Source organism: Melanostigma gelatinosum (genome assembly GCF_949748355.1).
Source record: "Melanostigma gelatinosum genome assembly, chromosome: 22".
Classification (NCBI taxonomy): Eukaryota; Metazoa; Chordata; class Actinopteri; order Perciformes; family Zoarcidae; genus Melanostigma; species Melanostigma gelatinosum.
In genome coordinates this window covers 12712264-12737543 of record NC_136655.1, presented here as the reverse complement: position 1 = coordinate 12737543, position 25280 = coordinate 12712264, and the positions used below count along the sequence as shown (strand labels likewise).

Here is a 25280-nt window from a genome sequence, read left to right as displayed (position 1 = left end):
ATGACAAAAATACAATGTTGTTGCTTTTTGATTGACAACACTTCACACCTGAATGAACTGAATTTAAAGCTGCAGGACAACTCGGTGAAATTAATTTTTCGAAAATGAATTACTTTATTTTAAGATGCACAGTCTTCAAAATCTTTCTGTTATGTCAGTTATTCTTTAATCCAGCCATTATTTTACTTGAAATGAGAAGAACATTTATTTATGTATTATTTATAATCCATCCAGTTAAATTTGAAAACTGAGAATAATAATTTGTTAAAATATAATTGATGTGTACTTTCTTTATTTGATTTGACAGTTGTTGACTACACAGAGACGTTGTTACTACTACTAGGCTTCTTGAATATATATATATATATATATATATATATATATATATATATATATATATATATATATATATATATATATATATATATATATATATATATATATATATATATATATATATATATATATATATATATGGCACTAAATAGCGTGGGTTAAATATTATTGTAATGTTTCGGACCTTTGCCCGAGGAGATTTTCTCAATCTGGACCTTTTGGAATTTTAGTTGAAGACCCCTGCTCTACTTCCTTCAGTATCATGTAGAATTCACCAGCAGCGTTGTGGTGGAAGATGTTCAACATGAAGGAAGGAGGGATGTTGCCTTGAAGATTGTGAGTTGTGTTGGGACCAGGACTCTACAGAGAACGGTATTCTGGACTCACTTGGAGGAGAAGGGCTTTGAACACAGAGACCTACTGCTGCACACTGATGTAAGATGCTGAGCAGAGGAACATTGTTGTTGACACTTGTCTTGAGTTGACAAGTGAAATAAATACCCATCACATTTTCCAGGATCCCATGGTGACGTCTCAAACTCAAATATACTCAGTTTGCAAATATATAAAATATATAAAATCTTGATATCGGGCGCATTTCTTTCTTGACAGAAAGAAAAAAAACCCGTTACGAATTAATTAATTTTGTTAGTTGACTCATTTATTGATCGGCACTGATTATTGTCATTGTATTTATTGTTGTTATTATTACAGTTGCATAGAAATATAGCATTACTGAAATAACTAATTAAATGACAGTAATTATTCAAATACATGTATTTATTCATTTTGTGTATACCAATATTTATGTAACCTTTTTTAATTAAATTATTTATTCATTTATTTAGATTTATCTATTTATTTTAAATAATAGTAGTTTCAATTCCTGCATTATTTATTTGTTTTAGCCTTTTAATGCTTTTATTAATTTGTTCATTAAGGAATTAGTCGTTTTTCCTTCTCCATAACCCTTCAACCTATGTGATCCCTTCACAATGTGAAAACTGACTGCGCGCCAGCGGATTGGTCAGAGCCTCCGGTGGGCTTGCCAGAGGGCGCGTGGGGATTTAATTGGGAGGCGGGGCTTGTCAAACAGCTGGAGAAATATGCGATGATTAAGCACGTGAAATATTGAACACAGTGGCGCGCCGCTCCCCCTCTCTCCTTCCGGTACAATTTCCCGTCTTCTGAAACAAACAGCGGGCTTAAGGTGGAACTGAAGCGTCTTCGTAGCAATGTTTGACCTGAAGAAGAGGAATAGTTTGACTCTGAACTGCAGAGCCGAGACGGAGGAGTTCAGAAGAGTGGCGGTCAGGCGGAAGGTGAAAGGTGCTGCGATGGACGGCCTCGCTTCACACACAGGTGAAGTACCTTCTTTATTTAATTAAAAAGAAATGTGCTGTTGCTGTAGTCACCATAGATGGGCTGGTTTTATTTTTAGTGGTTTGTGGCACAAAAAAAAAATTGATATGTGGTTATTGTTTGGTAACACCATCAAAATATAATAAGTATATTTTCCAGTATATCAGGAAATTGTCTGTGTTCACACCAGCCAGATGAACCAGATTAGTGCAGTGTAAGAGGTGTTACACCATGCCTGTCTTACATCAGTATATGCTATTTAAGTTGAGTTCTCTTGTGAAATGCACTTGGTATGTATGTTTGTTTGTTTTTTATAATCACAACTGAGAGGCTAGAAATTGATACACCCATTAGTGCTTTTGGATTCAGTTCAAAGCTAGTTGAAAAATATTGAAAGAATAGTTCCATATTTATTTACTTTTGCCTGTTAAATATAAAGCTCCAGCTGGCTAGCTTAGCTTAGCACAGCACAAATACTAGACTCTAGACTAGTCTCTTTGTAGTGTTCTCTCAGGTTAGGGGAAAAGTGAGAAGTGAGAAAGCAGAAGTACTACAGTGTTGAGAAAGTAAGCTTCTTGCCCTCACCACATGATCAACAAATCTGTTACACTTCAGTGAAGCCCGGAGTGAACAGCAAAGCTTTACTTTGCTATACAAGTTATGGATAATCTTGCATGAGTTTGGACGTACACAGCAGGTAAGAAAACAAAGAGATGCACAATGTGAAAGTAGTTAGTTGTTGTGACGTAAGGATGCCAGTCAAACAGATTATAAAGAAACATGCATACTAGTTTTTCTTCTTCTTGAGGAAACGTGTTGGATCAAACACTAAACCAGTGTAATCCTTTTTATTTTTGATGCTGTGACTAAAAGTAATCCTTACCCGGAACATTGTGTACGTAAATTTAGTCTTCAGTCCAAGATTGAACTTGTTAATTGTTATAAATAAAACGTGCATACATGACTTCATACCATACAGGGATACGCAGGGCGTAATGCCATACAGCAACAACCTGCAGTGCTTATAGAAGTACAAAATGCATGAGCATGTTTGTATGCGTGCTGAAGAAACACTTGAGCAACACACCCAAGAGATTAGCAACAGGAAGGCGAGCGTGAGGTCCTTTTTCCATGTGCATGTGTGTCATGTGTTAGTAGTTGAAGTCTCGGGAGGAACAAGACCTCTCAATCATCTACTCAGAAATGGTGTATGCAGTTTCCAAGGACTCAGCAAAATAATTCTTTTAAGTTGAAAAGTTGAATTTTTTTAATTTTTTTTAAAATTGTCGTCAACATTATAAAGTGGGGAAACAACGATTTTTGCAGAGATTTAGATTTTCCCACTTGAACTGTTTGCACCGACTGCACCTTTTTGTAGTGAAATAAGTACGGTATACGGAAGCCGTTGTCATGCAGTGTGGGGGAAATCTGCATGGTTAAAATAGTAACTGTGTATTTCTCTTAGAGGTGAGCAGTGGGGTGTGCGGCTCGTACAGCTGTGGCAGCGCTTGTGACAGAGTCTGTGGATCCGAACCAAACTCTAAACCTGGTGCAGAGGAAGACAACGAAAGACCACATGGTAGGCTGAAGTCCTGTATCCTAAATACATAAGCTGAAAAACAAATGCAAGTCTGTTACTTCAAGTTATTTATTAAATCCCTCGTTATTCTTTGAGATCACGTCATGTCTTACCTGAACGTTTTCGTGGACTATACTGGATACCTGCATCTCCAATCATAAATTAGCCAACTGTGCTGTGTATGTCTTTGCAGTGCCTTCTAAATCGGCTCACCTCCAGAGCAACGCAGGAGACGCTCAAGCCCACAATCAACAAGTGAACGGCACAGAGCAAGACCAGAGTCTGAAAAGAGGTGACGGAGTCTCTGTTGTCAGCCCAGCACAGAATCGTCTCGGCTCCGCTAGTCCCATCAGTGGAGGCTGGAACTTTTTGTTGAATGGAGTCCCTGCCGCACAGACACGGGGGATTCCACACTTGACAAGCTGTCCACTTTTAGGATCTCCAAGTCCAGGCAAAGTAGGCATTCAGAGCCTATTGGGAGTAGAAAGGCACAGTCCTGCGACATTGTCCCCAAGGAACCGCAGCCCTCTCAGTGGATTACTGAAGACCCCCAGCCCTTTGCAGGGCAGAATCAAGAGCCACAGCCTCTCCAATAAATCTAAATCCTGGCTTGGACTGCACAGAATCCCAAGCAGCAACATGGAGGGGAAAAAGAAGAGAGCGGGAAAATCTTTGAGCGCGTCTGACTTGATTGTTTACTTGGACGAGAGCAGGTTGGATTTTTTATTTGGTCGGTTTCTGCACCATGATTACCTAAATAACGTCCTGTAGCATTGATTGCAGGATATAGAATCCAATCACTGATGAATATGACTTTTTTTTATTTTTGCAGGATTCCCACTGGAGACGTTGAACGCTTTCCACTGCCACCAGTTCACCATAGACTCAGTCACGCCAAAAGTGAAGCCCATCTGTCAAGCAACAGCAAAGGGCATTCCCCGGGACAAATGAATGGCATAGTGCAGGGGGGAGTTTGCCCAGCAGTGAATGGACTGGGAATAAATGATAGCATGGAAGAAGACAAGATACCAGCAGGACATGACTCCAAGTCTTCCTGCCAGTTGAACGAGGCTACTGGAACGACAGAAGATGGCAGGATTCAGAAGGAGTCAAACGGTGAACAGAATGATGATGAAAGGAGAGAGGCGAGAGGAGGAAGCGAGCCAAAAGATGAAGAGAACCAAGAGCAGAAGTTGTACAAGATAGCCAATGAACTCCTGCAGACAGAGAGGGCCTACGTGGCTCGTCTCCACCTGCTGGACCAGGTCAGTGTGGTAATCTATTCGTGGCTTCTTCCACGAAAATCAACCAGAGCCACTTCATTGTATCATTGGATACAACATGCTCCTTTAGCTTAGCATAGTTCTTGTTGATATGAAGGAAATGGCAGGGATTTCCTTTATTGCCACGTTCTCAACAAGAACGTGGTGATATTTACATTCCTTTGAGGGTGAAGTGTAAAATAACCCTGACTTCCTCCACAGGTGTTCTGCTCACGCCTAACGGAGGAGGCAGGCGGCGGCTCGTTTCCTCCCGACGTGATAAGAAATATCTTCTCCAACATTTCCTCCGTCTACTCCTTCCACAGCCAGTTCCTGCTACCTGACCTGGAGAACTGCATCAGCCACTGGTGGGTGTTCACTTCATAGACACTGCAAGATTAAGTCCCCTCATGCCCATTACAATCGTGTGACAACTTGCTGTGTGACAACTGAAATTATTTGGTCGACTATTATAAATGTCAACAGCTCCTCAAAGGTACACTCTCTCATTGTTTAAGAGTTTCCTGATCATGCCACAGCTGTGAGTGGATGAATCTATTTGTTAAGGCAAGATAGTAGACTGTTCATGGCCAGTTGAATCAATCACCTGACCTCAACTGAGCATACTGAAGGCAACAAACGAGCAAGTCCAGAGTACAGCTGTGACAGAGGCTTGCTACCAAAACACGAAATATGAAAGCGTACATCGCTCAAATTATTTTCTGTCTCCTTCAATTGGGAAACTGTACAAACTCAACACTTTACCCTCGAAGTCATTTCTTCTCAAAAAATAAAATGTGTTTGACCGTCTTCCACCAAATCTAGGCGTGAGAGCCCAGGCCTGGGTAGTGTTCTGCTTCAACACGCACCCTTCCTGAGGATGTATGCCGACTACGTCAGGAACTTTGACCAGGCCATGGAGCTGGTGAGGACCTGGAGTGAACGCTCCTCCGTCTTCAGGAATATCATCCTGGACATACAGGTAAAGCCTAATCGGTAAGTTTATTCCTATATGCATCTGAAAGTACGGTTCTCTGAACGGGATGTTGTGCACGTGTGGTCCTGTGTTTAGAGCCAGGAGGTGTGCGGCAGCCTGACCCTGCAGCACCACATGTTGGAACCAGTCCAGCGGCTTCCACGTTATGAGATGCTCCTCAGGGATTACCTGAAGAAACTGCCCAGGGAAAACTCAGATTATGATCTTGCTCACAGTATGTATGCTGTACCATCATTACTAGTTTAGTTGTTCAGTCTACCGATATCCTTGCTGTGAGAGTGCTTGTGTTAGATTTCTTCATGGTTCCTCATAAAGGTCCAGTCTGTCTCTGATGGCTCGTTATGTCTGTCATGAGCAGAATGAACCTCTTCCTTTTGTCTCCTCCCGCAGAATCCTTGCAGATCATTTCCATGGCAGCCACCCACTCGAACAGCGCCATCCAGAAAGCTGTACGTTACCATGTCACACCACGTCATGTACGATATCATCACGGTCAGACAACACATTATATTGTCAAAAGTGATCCTGATATTGTCATTTTGAGCCATCTATTATTGTGTTTTTATCTGGATTATATCATTTGGAATGCCACAGCTGTATAGCTGGGATTTATATTTACTGGATGATTTTGACATCACAGTTGTATGCTTTTACTGCATGCTCTTGTAATGACATTTTGACAGAAATGAATGAAATCCAGTTTTATCAATATGCCAGACAAAATTGCTGATTGTGTGCAGACGGATGTGTTTTAGCGTTTCTCGTTCTTTCCCTGTAGGAGAGCCGGAAGCGGCTGCTGGAGATCTTTGAGATGGTTGGAGAGGAGGAGGTGGTCAACCCCACCAACGAGTTCCTCAGGGAAGGACGTCTGCTCAAGCTTGCTGCCAGGAACACATCCGCCATGGAGAGGCACCTGTTCCTGGTTAGAAACAGACAAACTACATCTCTGGGCATTGTTGGACCGACAACGATCCATAATCTGCCAAGAACCTTTTGACTGTTCATATCTACCACTCGAACATCTGTTTTACCTTTCTATCATCGGGTTTTATTTTTAAACTTCACTTTTTCTAAGTCACTCGAGAGATGAATGCCGTAACATGTGATTTTTGGATCGCAGTTCATCAAAGGAACCATGTAGATCACGGTTTATAACTTTCCTCCACAGTTCAACAACTTTCTGCTGTGCTGCACTCCTAAGTTCAGCCTAGTTGGGCAGCGGTTTACTGTCCGCTGCAGGATCGGAGTGGATGGCATGCAGGTGCAGCAGACCACCAATGAAGACCACTCGCACACCTTCCAGGTCTCTGGAAAGGAGAGGACCCTTGAACTGCAGGCCAGGTGTGTGTGTGTGTGTGTGTGTGTGTGTGTGTGTGTGCGCGTAGTTTAAGTGGGCGGGTTCATACCGGTTTAGCTGCTTTCGGTAGACTCGCCTGCCTGTAAATTTGTTAGACCACACATCTACATGTTCTAGTTGGAAAGTAGATGTGTTTGATTTCATGTTAAATGACTCAACATATTGTAGTCTGTGAACATAATCTTTTGTGATTTAAAATGTTAATTACAGAAAGTGCATAAAATGTGTAATTGTTTTTTGTTTATTCAAGCTCTGAACAAGACCGAGATGAGTGGATAAAGGTACTGGGGTATTTCCATCTGGTGTTTGGTGCAAAACATTAAACATGCCATGAATTAGGAAAAATATTCAAAAAAATGTAACTAGTTTTATTTCCAGGTAATTCAGGAAGCCATTGATGGTTTCCTGAAGAATCATCAAACCTTCAAATTGGCTTTTAAGGAGCTAACTGTAGAAGAATCGGTAAGTTTGATCATATTTCAGAAATATTATAATAATAATAATAATAATATATTGAGAAACTCATTCAGCTGATGTGTGTATTTTACAGACGGAGGAACTCGGCCGACGGGCCCCTCGCTGGATCAGGGACAACGAGGTGACCGTGTGTATGAAATGCCAGGAACCTTTCAACGCACTCACCAGGAGGCGACATCACTGCAGAGCCTGCGGCTGCGTGAGTGACGGGAAGTGGCAGCTTAGTACTGAACACACAATACAGGCGAAAGCTCTTTTTTATAAAAAAAAATTTTTAAGGACACGATAGCAGTGAAGGTTTCTCTGCTCCCCTAGGTGGTGTGCTGGAAGTGTTCAGACAACAAAGTGGCTTTAGAGTATGACTGCAACAAGCTGAACAAAGTGTGCAAAGCCTGCTACTCCATCCTGTCGGGTCAGAGAGGGGAGAAGGTGGAGGGGAAGAAGAGGATACTGGAGGTGAGCCTTGTGCGTCAGTCTTTTTAGGAGCATCAAATACAACATAACATGAATCGAAGTCTTCATACGCTTTGTGTTTTCTCTCAGTCGGAGGCAATTCCAGTCTACAGTGACTACGTGATGTGTGGCTTCCTGCTGTATGGTGACAACCCAAAGACCTGGCAACAGATGTGGTCTGTTGTCACCCAGTCTGAACCTGTGCTCCTCCACCTGTACACAGCCCCACGGGTAGGGATCACTGTGATGAAGAATAATGTGACAATGTTACTATTGCATTTTATTTCCAAACTTTGGAGTTCTTATGCCACGTACTCGTATCTGTTTGTGTGTCCCTGTTTTTTGGAAGAGACCGTCTCTATACGAAATGCATTTGGTGTTCTCACCATAGTCACGCCCCCTCAAACACACAACACAACAGTCACCATCTGTAATCATGCACTCACATGGGGGAAAGGGAGATGCTGCTAAAATTGCAAAGAGCTGTTGTGCAATCAACTGCAGAAACAGATTCTGGTCTTTAAAAAGGTCAGCGTAACGCCACTCCTGCTTCTTTTATCAATGAAACCTAATAAAACTCAAACATTTTACTTGGTGTTTGTTTGGTGTTACTTACTTACTTTCCCAGGTGTCCGGATACATAAACAGATGTAGCTGACAAATTAATGTTAATGCATATGGCATACATTTTTGCAACAGTTGGAGATTTTTGGAAGTTTGACATCGGCTCCTATAATAAACTGTATAGCGAAAATACACAAAAATGTCCCACAACCATTACAGCATGAGACATGCGTTCTATTATATTATGTTCAATCTAGAGGCCTGACTCTAAAATTGTAGTTTTTAAATATTTTGACCAGATTGAGCCATATTCTCATGTGCGCTCTATAGGTACACAGAAACTAATTAAATTGTGTAAACTAACTGACATATGAAGGGTTAAATTCTGTACATTTTGGTCCGCTAAGGACATCAGAGCAACTTCTTTAAGGTGAGGCAAGCGTCAGTAAAGCATTGACTGGCTTGTTTACCATCATGTGGAAACTGTGACATCACTTATTCTCTATGAGAAAGGAGAGCACACTATTCTGTTGCAACTCCACCATGGGATTATTGTTGACAAACAATGTTCCATACAAATTCTTAAGCCTTTGTATCCACCGCCTGCTTCTCTGTCCCTGTCCTTCATCCACTCCTTATCTCCAGGATGCGAAGCCCCTATCCAGCATACCGCTACTGGGCTACAGTGTGGAGGAGTCCCCACAGGAGCTCCAGGGTCATCCTTGTTTCTATTTAAGACAATCCAAAACCACCCACACTTTCTCCTGCGATGGCTTGGACCTCAAACAAAGCTGGCTGAACGTCCTGAAAGCTGCGGTGACCGGCAGCCAGTACGACTTCAACACCAAATGCTCCAGATGGCGCATTACTGGTAGCTTCAGTGATGGAAGCGAGAGTACTGGTGAGGAATTTCTCATCATTGGCAACAATGAAAATAACTCCTGAATGTTTGAGATCAGGCACGGATGGAAAGTACACGAACACACAACAACAGACCAAGTTCCATTGACGTTAAAGACGGTAGCGTTGAAATAAACATTTAATAAAATGAGTAAATTCAGGAATGTAAAGGTTGTTATTGACAATATTCAGACTGGAAACTGTGACTCCCTTAACGGTGGCGATGCACTTTATTTCTGAAATGTTTTTTTACGGTAAAGTAAATAAAGTGAAGGTGTTTTAACATGAGTCGGACTATCCCTTCACCTACAAAGATGCTTGCTTCAGCTTTGTACAACGTAGTCTAAGGTGCGAGAAATAGCTCGAGGTTGTTTTCCTCACAGCGGACACACGATTGCATGAGGGGTTCAGTGATACAGAGGCTCTGTGGGAGCATATTTGTCTTATAAAACAAATTCAACTGACTCCATTTCTTCACAGATACAGCAATTGAATATTTACACTCAAAACGATAGACTTCTAAAGAAAGTCTAAATGACATTTAACAGAATAAACGACCAGTGTAAAACATAAAACGACACAATAACATTGCGTCTTGTATGTGTGCAGTCACCAAAGCACCGGGTTAGCTTCTGCGATATGTTTCAATGGGGAAGAAGAGTTTCTTTTTCAGATTGACTTTGTTATATTATTGCAATAGAATTAGTCTTTTTCTTTTTTCAGCGCATGTATTTTCACATTGCAGTGATGTAATGATGGTTAGTCCAAAATACATACCCACAAGACCTTGCTGTTCTACACAAATTGTTAAATTATACCTGATCTATGGAGGGATGCAAGCTAAAATCATAAATGTCCCATCAAAGGGAAAAATAACTTTCATTTATCAGGAATCATGGAACGTGAAAAAGGTCGTTGACAAACTTGCAGAAAATTCTCGCTAATCTCTAGCGAGCTTTTTAAGCCTCTTAGCTACTTATGGTTTTATGGAACATTTAACTGTGGTTCAATCTCGCTCCTCTCACCAATCATGTTTCCAGCATCAACAGATTGGGTTTTGTTTTTTCGGCAAAACATTTCGATTTCTACCTATTTAGCGCTAAACAGGAGACTTTCAACGTTGGCTGGTGAAAGTGGAGCAGCTTCAAGCCTTTATTTTTCACAGACTCCATGTTAATGCTAATGTCTCTTTTCCAATTAGGGGCCATTCTTTGCTAATTCTAATTAATGCAGCTTTGATGTTTCTAATTCCCTTTCTGAAAAACCAAGACCCTTGTTTCTTTTACGTCACTTATGCGCTACATGATGTTACTTCTCTACTGACGAAGCCGAACGCATATGCTGCTGTGCTTCACAATGTACGGAGCGTAAATAGTTCTAGTGTTGCGTCTTAACCGATTCTCTATGCTGCAGATGGGAGCTGTTAAATAACCGACTCGGCGTCTCTGACTTGAGAGGATCATCTGAAGTTGTGAACTGGCCCCCTGAAGGCCCGTCTCTGTGTTGATGCTAGAGCTGCAAACACAACTGGACATCTGAGGAAAGCATTCAAGACGAAACTGGCTCTTTGTGTAACCACTGCAGGCCCAGCGGACAGCGCCGCTGCAAATAAAGCCATTTCAAGTAGCCTCTACGGTGGACGTCTCACCTTTTCCTGTTCGACAGCATTAGAAAATCTGATTTGGTCTTTAAAGTAATTTGTCTCAACATTAAATGACAAACTCAATTTGTCGCACCGCGTGCCAGTGGAACAGCGGTGCTTACAGACATGCCTCCTGAAGACGAGGGTGGTCTGACCTGCTCGTAGTGAGTTCGATTTCAAGTAAGGAGGCCCTGATTCGGACATGGAGGCTTACAAATGAGATGTTTGAATCCAGCGCTTGATACAAGGAAAGCAACACTGGCGGAGAGGCGGACCCCATATCACACATACGCTAAACACACGATACATAAAGGAGTATTTACACAACGGCTACCTCTCTTTTTCTCGTTCATACGTCAGTCCTTGGTACAAGTTTTGTTCGCTGAAAATCCACAAATCACCGGCTTCATCTTGGAAAAAGTCTCTCGCTCTCTGTCCGAGTACAGTTCAGGCCACTTTAGTGTTGATTCATCGTCATGGACCTGCCATCCGTGGCATTCAAACGCGGCTCAGTGCTGAAACACTGCAGCTGTATCCGATCCAGAGAATCACTTTTAATCAGCCGAGGGCAAGTCATCCATCCTAAGCCTCCATGAGAATGTATCCAAGCAGAATTGACAACATTACTCTCGGTGATGATTGTTCAAGCACAGGGCTATATATACAACAACAAAAAGTTCTACCAGAGAAATTCCAAACGGTCCTGAAGACTCCAAGAAGGCAGTAGTGCAGCACTTGACGTTAGCTTGAGGCGAATCAACCCCCTTTTTTAAAAACCAGCTCTGATAAAAGGCGGAAAGCCAGCTGTCCATGATCTCTCAACTGCAGCACAGCTGCTCCGACACCAGCAGGGTGTCGTAGCCATAGATCTCCAGCAGGTGGAGCAGGAAGAGCCTGTCTCCATGAGGATCCAGACCCATGGCCCTCACGCTCTCCTGGGTCAGCATGGGATCGGGGCTCCCTGCCACCTCGCCGAGGGTCTGGAAAATCCTGTTGTTCTGCTCCAGGAAAAACCTGGAGAAATCATCATTTAGAAAGAAGGGTGAGTAGTTCTACATGGCTCTTCACCCAGCTCCACAAATACAATACTTTTTTCCCTACACTGGCTGGTTAAATGAATAATGTTGTACTTACAGGATAAAGAGATCCTCTTCACTGGACACGCAGTCACCATTCTCCTCCTGGGAGTACAGCAACATCTGCCTGCACACACACACACACACTTTATTTCTAGCTATTCCTTTGAAAACCTGCAAGAGACTGTGCACAACCTGTGATGTATACCAACATATGTGTTGCCTGCTTGTGCTACACGTTGTGCAAGCAGCTCACAAACGTATACATTCAAAAAAAAGTCTGAAATAATTGACTAAAACAGGTGTGCACTGTAGTTTTCATCAAATGTTACTCAACAGGATGAAATGCTGTGCATTAGTTGGGGACTATTTTCAGCCACAGATGCCACATTTTGATGGATTTACAACAGCAGGACGGTGTGTAGTGTGATTGACTCAAAATAAATGACAGTGGCCATGTTCATCGTAATCAGGCGCTACAGTGTGACTCACTGATGCGTTTTAGTAGATTCAGTCAATCGATTGGTCTGGCCTTAAATGCCCACCCTGGTAAAGAAGTAAAAGCGGTAGTCCTGGCTTTGGTAGTGTCACCTACCTCTGTTCAGTGAGTTTGCGATATTTCTCCCTGTCGGCGTTGCTGAGGCGGAGCAGAGGCTTCAGGCCGTCCCTGTAGGTCTTTACATTCTGATTGTCTACATACACATCATACAGATCCTTCTTCTCCTCAAAGATCTTCTCAGTTGTACCTAAGCATACAAACACACACAGGACCTCGAAGATGTGAGATACCATTCGTACCTGCAGTAGATTTATGTGAGACCAACTAGTTCTTTTTCAGTGGTGCTTTTTCACAAACGTTGAACATGCTTCGAGCATCCACTTACACGCCACGTAGGAGAGCTCGTTCTCCAGGGCGCTGATGTCGGCCACGTTAACGTAGAAGAAGGGGCGGAACTCGGGCACAGCCTCGCCGATCCCGGGGATGGAGATGTTTGCCAGGCAACAGCAGCAGTACACTGAGAGGGAGGAGCGGGTGGAGGGTGAGATTAGCTAAATGAATGCACGAGTGTGGGAGAGATGGAGCGCGACATAGGATGTGAATGAGTGCATGACATGTGGGCTGTCCAACACTGATACCGCTGGAGAGAAACTGCATGTGCGCTGATGTAAAATGCCCAGACTCAACACAATAAAATAATAAGACAGTTTCTGCAGTGTGTGTGTGAGAGCTGTTCAAAAAGTAAAATCATGAAAATAATCTTTATTTTTAAAAGTGGGGGGCTATTTAGAAATGTTGTGAAATGCACTATTTCACTATCTTGACAAGAGATAGGTGATGGAGTGGTGCAGGGATGATGTGTTTTTGAAACGTGAATGCAATCGGCAGAAGCAATAAGGTTAGTCTATAAACGCACTACACAGCTGAAAGAGTGGTATCTCTCCTCTCATCTGACTCCAGGCAAGAACTCCCAAAATGTCAAAATACAAATTTACACTTCTATTGAAAAGAATCCATTCTCACCTCTGTAGCAGACCACGCCCACGGGTGGAGGGGAGAAGATGAGGATGCGTCTGCGGAGGAGAGCCAGTTTCCACAGCACCATGATCTGCTCCCCAAAGAAGCGGATGAACTGGGACATGCAGCCTGCCGGGTGGGTGATCTGGTCCACGGGTATTCAAACACAGAGGCGCACAAGGGTACTGAGTCCCATAGTGTGAAAAACACCAGCAGACGCAGCTGTAGCAGTGTAAATGTCCTTCCTACCTTCATCTCAGGGTGCATGCAGTGGTTGATAGCGGCTCCCCAGGCATTGGCTGGACATGCAGTGACAACACCATCACCACTGGGGGGCAGAAGTGCTCTCTTGTCCTCATAGAAGGCCTCCAGGGGCGAGTAGTGGCCTGGGGCCTGGAGCTGGAGCCTGTGGCGGGGGACAAAAGAAGAAGACATTCAGTGAATCATTAAATATTTACACAAATTTGCTTTTTTTACTTTCAGTAAACAGCTCGCAACAAGGTGCAGAAAACCTACAATCACAATACAGTTTCAGTTACATTCAGATGTGTGTATGAATGTATTGTCCCTGTTCAGCAGTTTGATTATTTAGACTCATAGAGTATTTGGGTTTCTTGGCACCTCAACCTGGTCTTTATTGTAGACTCAACCTCTCTTAAATATTATCTGATTGTGACTGACTCTTACTATTCTATTCATCTAGGATTAAATCACTTTTGAATAATATTGTATTCATAGTTTTCCCATCATATCACAAAGCAACAAAATCATAACAAAACCGGACAACCTGATACCCACATCCATCTATTTCCTCACCTAAAAATAGAAGTCATATAAAATACACAAAAAGAAGGAAAAAACATGTAAAATAAAAGACTCCTGCAGCAGTCTGTTATGATACAATACATTATCAAATTATAAATTATTCTATTTGGCTCATTGCTTGATTTCACACGAGGTTTTAATCTTAAAATCTTTAAGATTGCCATTTTTTGTATGACAAACAGTCTAAAACAGCAAATCCTCACATTTGAGAAACTAGAAGCAGCAAATGTTTGACATGTTTGCTTGATAATTGCTGATCAAAAGTAATGCAAACAAGCTTTCGGTCTGCATGCGAGCAGTTTTCTTTAATGTGTCAGCTACTGTACAGCTGGTTATAGATACATATATGTATATATATATGTATATATATTGAAGGCTGCAATTATTCTATGCCAAGACACATCTCCATCTCATCATTCATATCCTTGTTAGCATCCTTAGCATGTCCCTGCAAAGCTGATGAGTTCTGTTAGCTGCAAGTGCCAAGAGAGGACACACAACAGGTCAGAAATAGAGGGAAGGAGGGGGGAGAGTATCCACACATTCTTAAATATCTTAACCACCTCATGACCAACACTGAGCCCTTTATATAACTGCCAAGGCAGTCAGCAGATGGGGTATCTGGAGCGAGCTACGTGGGTAATGATGAGTAAGGAGCGTGACCGCAGCATGACCGGAGGCCAGGCGAGGCTGGGAGTGTGGGAACGGGAGAGGGGAGAGCAGAGAGAGAGAGGGGGACAGAATATAGAGAGAGCTGTGCTCAAAGACAGAGTGTGACATCGGTGTGACAAATCTAGGGATGAAACACCGAAGTGCATGGCCCTGTACACAGCAGCAACATCATTAATGGGTTTTTTTTCAGGATAATGGAAGTGTAGCGCTGTTGAGGGAGAGAAAACGGGAGTCACGGAAAGTGTGAGAGTGTTCTATTTGAGATGAGGGAAAAGAGAGAAGAAGAGGAACTAGGCTGAGGAGGGTCATAAAGGCCCACGAGCGGCCCCTAGTGGCCATATGCCAACTTACCTGTGGACTCATATTGCCATACTTGAAACCTTTTACTACGAATAACAGTAATAGTAGTGGTAGTAGTGTCTTGGGACAAACTCTTAGAGGGAAAAAAAGTAATAACTTGTAATAGACTTTGTTAATCAATTAATCATTTTAAGGCCTTAGGCAAAAAATCAAATAAAAAATACATGATCCAGCTTCTTAAAATGAGGCGTTTTGCTTCTGTTCTATGAACTAATAGACTAATAGATCTTTGGGATTTGTGACTGTTTTCATTTTTCACTATTTTGTGAAGTCTTCAGTTCAGTGAACGTAACGGCTCCTGCCCAGCAGATCGCTCCTCTTACCTAACCTGGTGCTCCAGAAAGCTCATGTAGCGGTAGAGCAGGGTGTAGGAAGGAGACAGGATCCCCACCGACTTCATCCTCGCCCCCCTCTCCACCGCGCTCTCCACCGCCATGTTGGCAAAGCAGGCGAGGCCAAAGTAGGAGCCCTTCCGGAAGTAGCTGCATGGATGGAGGGGAGAGAGGGAGAGAGGGGAGAGAGGGAGAGAGGGGAGAGAGGGGAGAGAAGGAGACAGGCGAAGCCATGAGTCATGAAAAGCAAAGGCTCTGCCAGATGGCTGGACTTCTTCTTTTTTTTTTTTTTTTGCCAGGCAACACTTTGTGTCGCTCTGTCCTGCCAGGGGGAAGACATGGGGCCGCATCCTAATACAGAAAATGAGCTTCCTCCCCTTGGTAATGTCCTACAGGATGTAATAAGAAGGTGAACAACTTCCTCTGCTGATCGCGCTTACATGAAGTCTGTGGTGACCCGGTGGGAGCCGCTGGCGATGGCCTTGAACTCCACTCCTTCCAGGTCCATGTCTTTGGGCAGACACCACTCCAGCATGTTTCCTATCACACCCACACAACAGAGAGATAAGACGAAGCACCAGACGGTAAATATACCATCACCATTTCATTTCATGCTCATGACACCACAGCGACACATACCGACTGACGCTCGAGGGGCAGCTGAGCAAATACGGTCTGATAGGAGGTGGTTTCCAATGTAATCATTAGCTACACTTAACAGTCGGTGGATTTATTTTGCCGATATCGTGAGTTCCATTCTTCAGATTGGGCCTACAGGTCTGTGTCATCCACCTGCAGCCGAACACGAACACGCGGTTATTGACTTAAAGTATTTAGCTTTAAGTGTTGTGCAGTGCAAAGTGCCCATCAAAGCTATTTCCTGTACGGACAGACCAGTCGTAAAAAAGGCCCCGAGAGACACCACATTATTCTGTCACCAAATATTTTACATCCCATTTGAAGCACAAAGTCAGAATGCTTTGTGATGTATCATGTGGCTCCTTGATGCTTGACTAAATTCTGTAAGAACTTCTCAACTAATGATTCACTCCTTCAGCCTTATGCCACATTATTATAGGTGAAGTATTAAAGAATCCTAATCCTCTACTTGCTCTGGTTCAGAGTAGACTCAGAAATGATCGAGGAAATCTTTAGGTTTCATTTGTTCACTTTAAAAAAAAAAGGAAGCTTCGGCGTGTCTTAATGACATTGTTGCATGTTTAACCTTCGTTTCTGCCCCCATTTCCTGTCACTTCTCTGCTGCACTACCGAATAAAAAAAGCTCAAATTCAAATGTTTTAATATGAAATCTGCCGGACACCCTTTTCTGCCACAATAACACCCTTAAAAAAACAACTTGCACCAGGTAAGTAGGCACATAAACTACACCTGAAGTGTTTTTTGGGTGGATTGCGCCTCTTCAAGTAGCAGAAGTAGAGCTTTTCATCTTGCCAACACTCTGACACAACGTTCACATATTGTTGTGATGTGGAAGCGCGGGTATATTTGAACATAAGAGTGCACAAACTAGATATTTTGGTGTGAGCACTGAAACTACCATGGCTCTGCAATTTGTTACACACCGTTTCATCTTGTAGAATTTAATAATATACTGATGTTTTTCTCAACAGGTACACATATAATGATGCACCACAGCCAACTCCATTAACATATCAATATATTTGATATTATAGATCTTCCTACTGTATATTCTGTCAATAAATACCGTATTTTTCCTATTTGTCAAAGCTCCAATTAGACGGTGTCACATGGTGGTGGAGGAGGACTGCTATTAGTGACCCTTCCACTCAGCAAATATTTTAAAAGCATTGTTATAATCTGTTATAATTCCACTCTTTTCTCCTGGTCTCGTGTCAATCTGACGTGCTGCATAATCATAAAGCACCTGCAGCTCCACCCTGCAGGGAATCTCCTCTGTCGCAATCAAGTCACGTTCCCCCTGTCATGTTGAACCGTTTCATCTTAGGATTCTTAAATTGATGAGCCCTCGACAGAAGTAACCTGATCGGCTGCTTTTTCACAGCTGCCTGTCTTCAACGTACCCCTCATTAAAAATGTATAGAGCTGCTCTGCAGAAACAGCCCGATGATTGATTTCCACCACAGAACTCATCCTGACTTGTCTTGTGAGGCGAGAGGTTGCGTTTAATAATGTCTCTAAACGTGTTTGCCGGGTCAGCAAAGGCCACACCTGTAGGAGAAGGTTCTGCAGACTTGGTAAAAACACGCGCTCTTCATTTTGGGCGTCAGACACAATATTGCTTGCATTAAACGAGTCAGGCTTCATCTGTTTTTATCTCTTCCTGGCTATGAACATGATCCCTTCCCTTCATTTTGTCGGCAGTTTAATATAGTAATGATAATTCCATGTTGGTGATGTCCCACCTGATCTGGTATTGAACGCAACCACAAAGACCGACACAATCTGGTCCTTTTCCTCCCATTTCACCATCCTGTCTTCCAGCGATAGCTCCATCGATCCTGAATCCGAGAGATGGTCCTCGTTGTCGGAATGCAGGGCTTCATCCTCGCCCGTCGGGTCGCTGGAGGTCGCGGGTGGGGCGCTGCAGCCGTCTGCGTTGGATACAGACCTGCTGTGAGTGGAACCCCCTGGACCGCTGCTCCACCCAAGCCCCGGCGCGGAGCATCCTGATGGGGCACGGCTGTTGGAGGGGCTTGCCAGTCGCTCCTTGGTGTGTACCGCCGCAGGTGCCGCTCCGCTGGGCTTCTCCGCGGACGGAACCTCCTCCCAGTCCAGCAGAGGGGCTCGGTCCGACCGCTCCACCATCCTGTCGGCGGTCCCGCCTCGTCAGCCTCACAGATTGTAAATGATGTCTCAGCCAACGGGCACCAGGTCCATATGCTGATAATTATAGCTTAAAGCAATTCCCGCATTGTAAAGTTATTCTTTACTGCTCAGAACGGTTTCATTTTGCATAAAATTAATGTTGCGCGTAGCAGCGTTCACATCTGTCTTTTATAATCTTTCTTGTCTGAGGTGGTCATAAATGTGACGCTGTTTGGAGAGGGCAACTCCTTCGTCTGATGTGAGTTGCATTCAAAACAATTCACCCGTTACTGTCACCTTCCCTTTAACAGAGAATAGCTATTGAACATTTGGGAACAGGATACCGTTTTGGCTTCTTGAACGTACCCTGTACCATAGCGTCGAGGTGAATCTTTCTTTCAGGCGCAGCACTTTCGATAAAGATATTTATGTTTTCATTAAGCACATTCAAGTGTTTGAATCTAAAATACTGTTCATGTGTTAACTGTATTATTATCATTTTTAAAACGTGTCCTATTGGTTGATATTTGTCCATTTTACACCATCCTTTTTTTTAAATGTGTCGAAAGTTGCGAAACAAAACAAACTCGAGGCGAGAGCTGGCGACATAGTTCAGCGACACGTCAACCACACGGAAGAAGGTGCCTCTCCAACCTGCCACAGAACTGCTGATTGAAGGACCGTAGTCTTATCGAAATGGGTCAGCATTTTAACTATTGTTCAACAAAATATGTATTTGACCTTTGAATACCTATAACCTACATGCGTATGAATAACTAGACAACTGTTTATCGCTGTTTTGTATCTGCCTGCTTCGTTTAAGGCGCAGTGCGACTGTCGCCAGCTAGCTAGCTAGCTGACGAAAGATGGCTATTTAATGGTGTATTTATGGTGTTTTGGTATGGACAGCTCCTTAACGTTTTAGCCTGAATAGATTGGAGACAACTGTTTTATAATATCCACAAAGACATAAGAGAAAAGCAGGTCAACTTGCAGTCTTCAGTGTATTCAGTCATGCCATAACGTCAGTAGCTAAGCTAACCTAATTAGCTAAGCTAATTTCTTCTTCTGTTGGACCATTCTGTAGGTGGTTTCTTCTCCAGTCTCTTCTCGGGCCTGTTTGGCACCAGGGAGATGAGGATCCTGATCCTGGGTTTGGACGGAGCAGGAAAAACGACCATTCTGTACCGGCTGCAGGTTGGAGAAGTGGTCACCACAATCCCCAGTATGTACTGGTTTGATTCTATTTCTTTATTTCCATACTTACACGGTGTTCTCCTTACACAACATCCTTAGATTCATACCGGCTTAACACTCGGTTTGTAAACACAGGCAACCGGTCTTGTCAACATTCTTCTCTTTGACTGGAGAGAAGCTAATAAAGAAATCAAGCTTCACAGGATTGAATTGATTATATCTGATAGAGTATGTGCAGCACTGTTTGGGAGGACATTTGGGATACCGGGAGAAAAACCAAATAGTTTGATTAAAAGGCATCATAATAAAAAAATATTTGTACAATGTACCCGTCAGTTTGTTGTATACAGACATATTTCTTCTACTGTAAAACAAGTTAATTTTGCCTGATCAAAATCACGAGTTAAAGACTTAACAATTACGTTTATTCACTATACGTTCCAATTCTTTCTTTAATTTGAGTCTCTACAAAAACACATTACTGTGTATTTTAGTGCATATCTTAGGGTACATCCCAAGTCTCTCAATGGTCATTTCCTCGCTCCTCGCTTGAACCGGAAGTTGTACTGCGCCGCTATATTGACGGCCGTCCCAAAGCTCTTATTTCTGATCTGAGGAGGGATCTCCGAGGAGCCATGAGCAAGGACGCACGAGAACAGACTTCCAGGAAGTGTTTTAACGGCCGACACGCCCCCTCATTGTTCATCAGTTATGTGATTGGACGCTGCAGCTGATCTGACCGACTGACTGGAGTGTGAAGACAGATCACAGAATAAACTGGTTTTATATTAGATTCGTTTTCTCATTTGGTTTAAATAAATGTTTATTGTAGACTAAACAACCACAAACAACTTTCTTCATTTGTTAGAAAGATGTCTTTTCATGATCTGATATTTCCCTCAATAACTTTTATTATGGATACAATTAAAGTCAGAGATTTTTTTTACATAATTTATCATCATTTCATTCAGTCACGTGAAGCGGATCATTCCTGAGTGTCGGGTTTGATGAGTTTTATCTTTTAAGTTTAACCTCAAACATGGAGCCTAATAAATGAATCCCAGTGTTATATAATAATGACATCACAATTTCAAAACATACAGATGCAAATAATTCATAAATGCATTAATCAATGCATTAATCGCATAGAAATCGCGGTATCGATCCTGCGCTTATAAACAGAACACAGTTTGTTAAAGAGGTAACAGGCTACAGAGAACACACCTCTACAGTGATGATTACTGTCTTTATTAGTTACTATTATTAAGTACAGTGATCATGTGTACAGACACAAACTTCTCAAGTCTCTCCAGCTGTTAAAGCCGACTGACAGCTGATCCAGCTGTGATCAGCGGCCGTCGTCATAAACAGACGTCTCTTCATGTGACGCTTTAGAGGAAAGGACGTCTCGTGTCATATTTCCTCGTGTCCTCTCTCCTCGCATGGTTTCCTTGCCTCTCTCCATGCATCCCTGGTAGGAGGGACTAAGACGCAAGTGAGGGAAACGGGGATGCAATTAAGAGACTTGGGATGTACCCGTAGTCGCAGTACTCCAGACAAGATGGTGGTATTAATCAGGCTCGTATTCTCTGCTCTGATTGTGTCCATTTGGATTTCTCTCCACACAGCAATCGGCTTCAATGTTGAGACTGTCACATACAAAAATCTGAAGTTCCAGGTCTGGGATCTGGGCGGACAGACTAGTATCAGGTAGGTTGTAAGTGGCAGGTGTTGGTTCCGCTGTGGAGCTCCAGGGAGTGATTGTGTGGACGTCTATGTATGTCGACCACGGACATAGCTCTCAGCATCTTTGAGATAGCTTCTTGGGTATAAACACAATATTTTAACCTGTCTTCATTCTTGCATCTCGCTTTGATGGACCTTCTCCTCTCTCTCTCCTTCACAGGCCTTACTGGCGCTGTTATTACTCGAACACCGATGCAGTCATCTACGTCGTGGACAGCAGCGACCGCGACAGGATGGGCATCTCAAAGTCTGAGCTAGTGGCCATGTTGGAGGTGAGTGGGCTTATTCTCAACCATAACCTGAACACATTGAACCATGTCAGATGTGAGGAGATTTCATTACAAGCTCCACCCGCCATGCTAACGGCAGAGCTGATGGGATGTGTAACACTTTGTCCAGATGTGAACTATTCAACAATTATTAGGTACATTTCCATGACATCGAATGTCCGCAAAGGATCAATTCTAGAATACCCTCACTTCTCCTCTACTGCCACCATGAGGTCACATTATCCATTTGTCCAAAACTAGACCGTAACAGGATATTGTTTAAGTATTTGTTAGATGTGCTTATAAATTGGTGTATTTCAGCATAAACTGTGAGCAAATAAAATAGTTTGACTCTTATAAGAAACTGGAAATATGAGTACTTAATGTGGGAATCGATTACCACAGAATTTGTAATGTAAAAATATTTCACATCGAAAAACAGTTTGTCATAACTTTTAGTTTTGTTGATTTTTGTAGGTTAACAAAATCCAATTTTACAACAATCAAAAAATATAATATTTTTAATACATGTTTAGGTTGCTCGGGTCAAAAAAGTCTTGCTGCTTAACTGCATTTGTCGAATCCAAATGCCAATCTTCAAAATTAACAATTCTAATTTTGAACATCTGGGACACTTTGTTTTTATGTTTTCTGAAAATTTCAGAGAGCAGAACTAAAACCTGATAGTCAGTTATAAAATGAGTGGTAGTTCAATTTGTATAAGTACTTCAGGGTGGTTAACCTGTGTTTTGCTTCCATTAGATACTTTTAGCGGCCACATGACACACATCTGTCTCTCTACATACTGTTATGACCTTGTGTTTTCTCCAGGAGGAAGAGCTGAAGAAAGCCATCCTGGTAGTATTTGCAAATAAACAGGATATGGACCAGGCCATGACGCCCACTGAGGTGGCCAACTCGTTGGGCCTTCCCGCCCTCAAAGACAGGAAATGGCAGATCTTCAAGACCTCGGCCACAAAGGGCACAGGTCTTGATCAGGCAATGGAATGGTGGGTTTTACCATACTTACTATATAGAGAAGTGATAGAAATGGGAGTGAAATAATGTTAAATAGGTGTGAAGTAGGAAGAAGTTGAAGAGGAATGAGTTGTTTGTGTTTGTCATATTTCTCAGTCAACGGTGAGCACACCAGCCATGTTAAAGCAGAAGACGACGTGGAGAGCTAGTCACACTACGCATGCTCTTCAGTATCGGTTGATATTGCACAAGATGTTATCTTTGTTTAGGCTGAATTCTATTTGCTCTCTGTCCCTGTAGGCTGGTGGAATCCCTGAAGAGCCGGCAGTAAAGGCTCCCACCCTTTCTGTACATAGTCCTGACCTCTGACCCTTCGGTATGAAGCCTTGTGACTGACCTTTCCCTGAATCCCACTTTCCTTTGGACCCCCCCGATTGCACTCCTCCCCACCTCCAACCCGCCTGAAACCTTGGCCAAGCCCTTCCTATTCCTAACGCCAACGCCTTTCAAGTCTGGGACTTACAAGTGAAGGCTGCAGTAACGTCTGGACTGGGCACACACTCCCAATGCTGGTGGCACGAGTGAGGGTTTAAACGAGCTGTACCGCTCCAGTGATGGACAAGTTAGAATCTACTTTTGTGTGTTTTGGAAATGCAAAGAAAATCCTCAACGTGTTAAAAAGACGTGTTAAATGTTGCTAATTGTACGAAGTGTCAACACTGAAATACACTACCATGGATTACGAGGAGTCTATAAATACGGCTCCATGGAAAGCCCGTCCAGTCCGATCCTCTGTAGCGATCTTGAAGCCAGGAGATGATCCGTAGTCGATGGGCACCCATGTGAGCAAGGTGCAATGACGATCCACCGGGAGGCACAGACGACACCAGGGGTTCCACAGTACAAATGTCAGTCCTGCTCCTGAACTACCGGAGATGAAGACGAGTCATCACTGAGAAGCAACTGCTCGATTGCCGACTCATTGGACCATTTTTCATCTTATGCTGGACTTGCCATACCTCTCTGTGTGCAATCGGCCGGCTTGTAGAAAATGTTCATTTATTTTTGGAAATTGAAAATTTGGCCTCAATCAGTGGGAAAAAAAAGAAGTACCATACTACACATCCACTATGTGTCCTCCGGCCAAGTGTTACTGCAGCCTGGGCTGTTTTTGTACTATATAGTCAGGCAGATACATGGATTTCTCTTCCTCTTGTTCATTTGTGTTCTCTTTTTAAAAGAATTTAGTAGGTAAAGCCATTTCTCTTTGAAATTCTTGAATGCATCTTTGGCACATTAGTCATTTAGTTACTGAACACTAACTGTCTGCTCAAAGTTTTATGGTTGCATATTTATATCTGCTTGTACAGTGAAAATGATTCTCAGTAAAGATTGCTTTCGGTGATTGTACCATTCTGTGTTCGAGACGGTTTGATTTTCAAAACTGAGGTAACAGAATTGAGATCTCTAAAAATGACGTCTTTTTGATAACAAAAAGTTGTACGTTCAACTGCACGGGATATACATCTGAGGAGAATTCTACATTTGGCAGCGCATTAGAGACGACACAGCCGTACTCTAAAAATGGGCAAAGAGGTGGAGCGGAGTCGGGCCCCGGGTGACACAGCAGAGCAGAAAGCTAGCGGCCTGAGACATCGCCCACCTCTCTGTGGGGACTGACTTGCTTTTGGAGCCAGCCTCTAGTGGCCATTTAAAGAACTGCAGTTGTTGGCACTTAAGCTTCAATGTGACCTGCAGGAGAAAACTAGAATAACCACCTCTTGGTTGTATACCTCCAGTCATGTAGTTTACATCCATGTCTGTCCAAAGTCCCTTCATCTTATTAGATGTGTGAAATGGTCAATTACCATGATCTTGGTCCACCAAATCAGAACTGTTCAATCTTTGTAGTTTGTAAGTACAGTATGTCATGAAATGTCAAAGGTTTGTAAATAATTTAATATATCATAACAATTCATAGTACACTGATGTAAATCATCCAATAGTATAGTTTTTCATATAATCAAAAAAATCAGTCAGTACCATTAAAAAGTTAAGTGTCAAAGAATGATAGTATATTGAGTCAAAACAATCCCTAAAGTAGAGTATTTTAGTAAAACGCATACTATAGTATTTCATGAAGTCACATATATATCATGTCAAAAACAGTTTGCAATGTTTGTCATAAAAACAACGTAGCATGTAATAAGGACGTCATAAGTCAGTATAGTACGTAACGAAAAATAAAGACATAGCAAACCATAGTATACTGTCATAAAAATGTCAAATTAGTGATAAAAACTTCCAGAGTATTGTTTGTCATAAAGAAAGTACGGTAATTGTATAGTATGTCTAAAATCGCCAGAGGAAGACTGTATACTATGTTAGAAAAGTGATAGTATAGAATGTGTAAACCAGTCAGAGTATAGGAAGTCAAAGTATAGTATGTGGATATATGATGTCGACAAGTCATTAAAAGTGAATGTATAGTATGTAAAGTCATGTGTACGTTGAAAAAACTCAAGCTAAAGTGTGTCAGAAAACATAATTGGGCCCTCCCGCCCTCAAAGAC

General features: G+C 42.5%; 3 protein-coding genes across 3 annotated transcripts; 2 read left to right on the top strand and 1 right to left on the bottom strand.

Moving 5' to 3' along the window:
• Positions 1-3798: 3798 nt before the first annotated feature.
• LOC306795738 (FYVE, RhoGEF and PH domain-containing protein 4-like) lies at positions 3799-9350 on the top strand. Its single transcript, XM_079294340.1, has 14 exons — positions 3799-3990; positions 4110-4542; positions 4762-4907; positions 5365-5521; positions 5612-5750; positions 5927-5985; positions 6315-6458; positions 6705-6877; positions 7144-7174; positions 7272-7355; positions 7444-7569; positions 7686-7826; positions 7914-8054; positions 9033-9350. Exons 1-14 carry the CDS (start codon positions 3917-3919, stop codon positions 9330-9332), a joined length of 2148 nt encoding a protein of 715 aa, XP_079150466.1. The 5' UTR covers positions 3799-3916; the 3' UTR covers positions 9333-9350.
• A 2375-nt stretch (positions 9351-11725) lies between these two features.
• Positions 11726-18589, bottom strand: LOC306795739 (DENN domain-containing protein 11-like). The gene is made up of 9 exons (XM_079294341.1): positions 18116-18589; positions 16151-16250; positions 15702-15860; positions 13771-13927; positions 13528-13666; positions 12890-13021; positions 12601-12751; positions 12064-12132; positions 11726-11943 (listed from the first exon to the last, which is right to left on the bottom strand). Exons 1-9 carry the CDS (start codon positions 18516-18518, stop codon positions 11748-11750), a joined length of 1506 nt encoding a protein of 501 aa, XP_079150467.1. The 5' UTR covers positions 18519-18589; the 3' UTR covers positions 11726-11747.
• Positions 18590-19094: 505 nt separating this feature from the next.
• Positions 19095-24118, top strand: arl1 (ADP-ribosylation factor-like 1). Its single transcript, XM_079294509.1, has 6 exons — positions 19095-19218; positions 19606-19743; positions 21344-21425; positions 21622-21733; positions 22562-22740; positions 23009-24118. The coding sequence occupies exons 1-6, from the start codon at positions 19215-19217 to the stop codon at positions 23037-23039; spliced, it is 546 nt and encodes a 181-aa protein (XP_079150635.1). The 5' UTR covers positions 19095-19214; the 3' UTR covers positions 23040-24118.
• Positions 24119-25280: the final 1162 nt, after the last annotated feature.

Bases quoted from the DNA above. Each gene is read 5' to 3' on its own strand.
- LOC306795738 (XM_079294340.1), top strand. From the start codon at position 3,917: ATGGAGGGGAAAAAGAAGAGAGCGGGAAAATCTTTGAGCGCGTCTGAC. The intron at 7,175-7,271 runs GTACTGGGGTAT...TTTTATTTCCAG, and splicing joins ACCGAGATGAGTGGATAAAG to GTAATTCAGGAAGCCATTGA. The intron at 8,055-9,032 runs GTAGGGATCACT...CCTTATCTCCAG, and splicing joins ACCTGTACACAGCCCCACGG to GATGCGAAGCCCCTATCCAG.
- LOC306795739 (XM_079294341.1), bottom strand. From the start codon at position 18,518: ATGGTGGAGCGGTCGGACCGAGCCCCTCTGCTGGACTGGGAGGAGGTT. The intron at 16,251-18,115 runs GTGGGACATCAC...TGGGTGTGATAG, and splicing joins TGCGTTCAATACCAGATCAG to GAAACATGCTGGAGTGGTGT. The intron at 13,667-13,770 runs GTAGGAAGGACA...CCCGTGGACCAG, and splicing joins GCATGCACCCTGAGATGAAG to ATCACCCACCCGGCAGGCTG.
- arl1 (XM_079294509.1), top strand. The intron at 21,734-22,561 runs GTGAGTGGGCTT...TGTTTTCTCCAG, and splicing joins AGCTAGTGGCCATGTTGGAG to GAGGAAGAGCTGAAGAAAGC. The intron at 22,741-23,008 runs GTGGGTTTTACC...CTGTCCCTGTAG, and splicing joins CTTGATCAGGCAATGGAATG to GCTGGTGGAATCCCTGAAGA.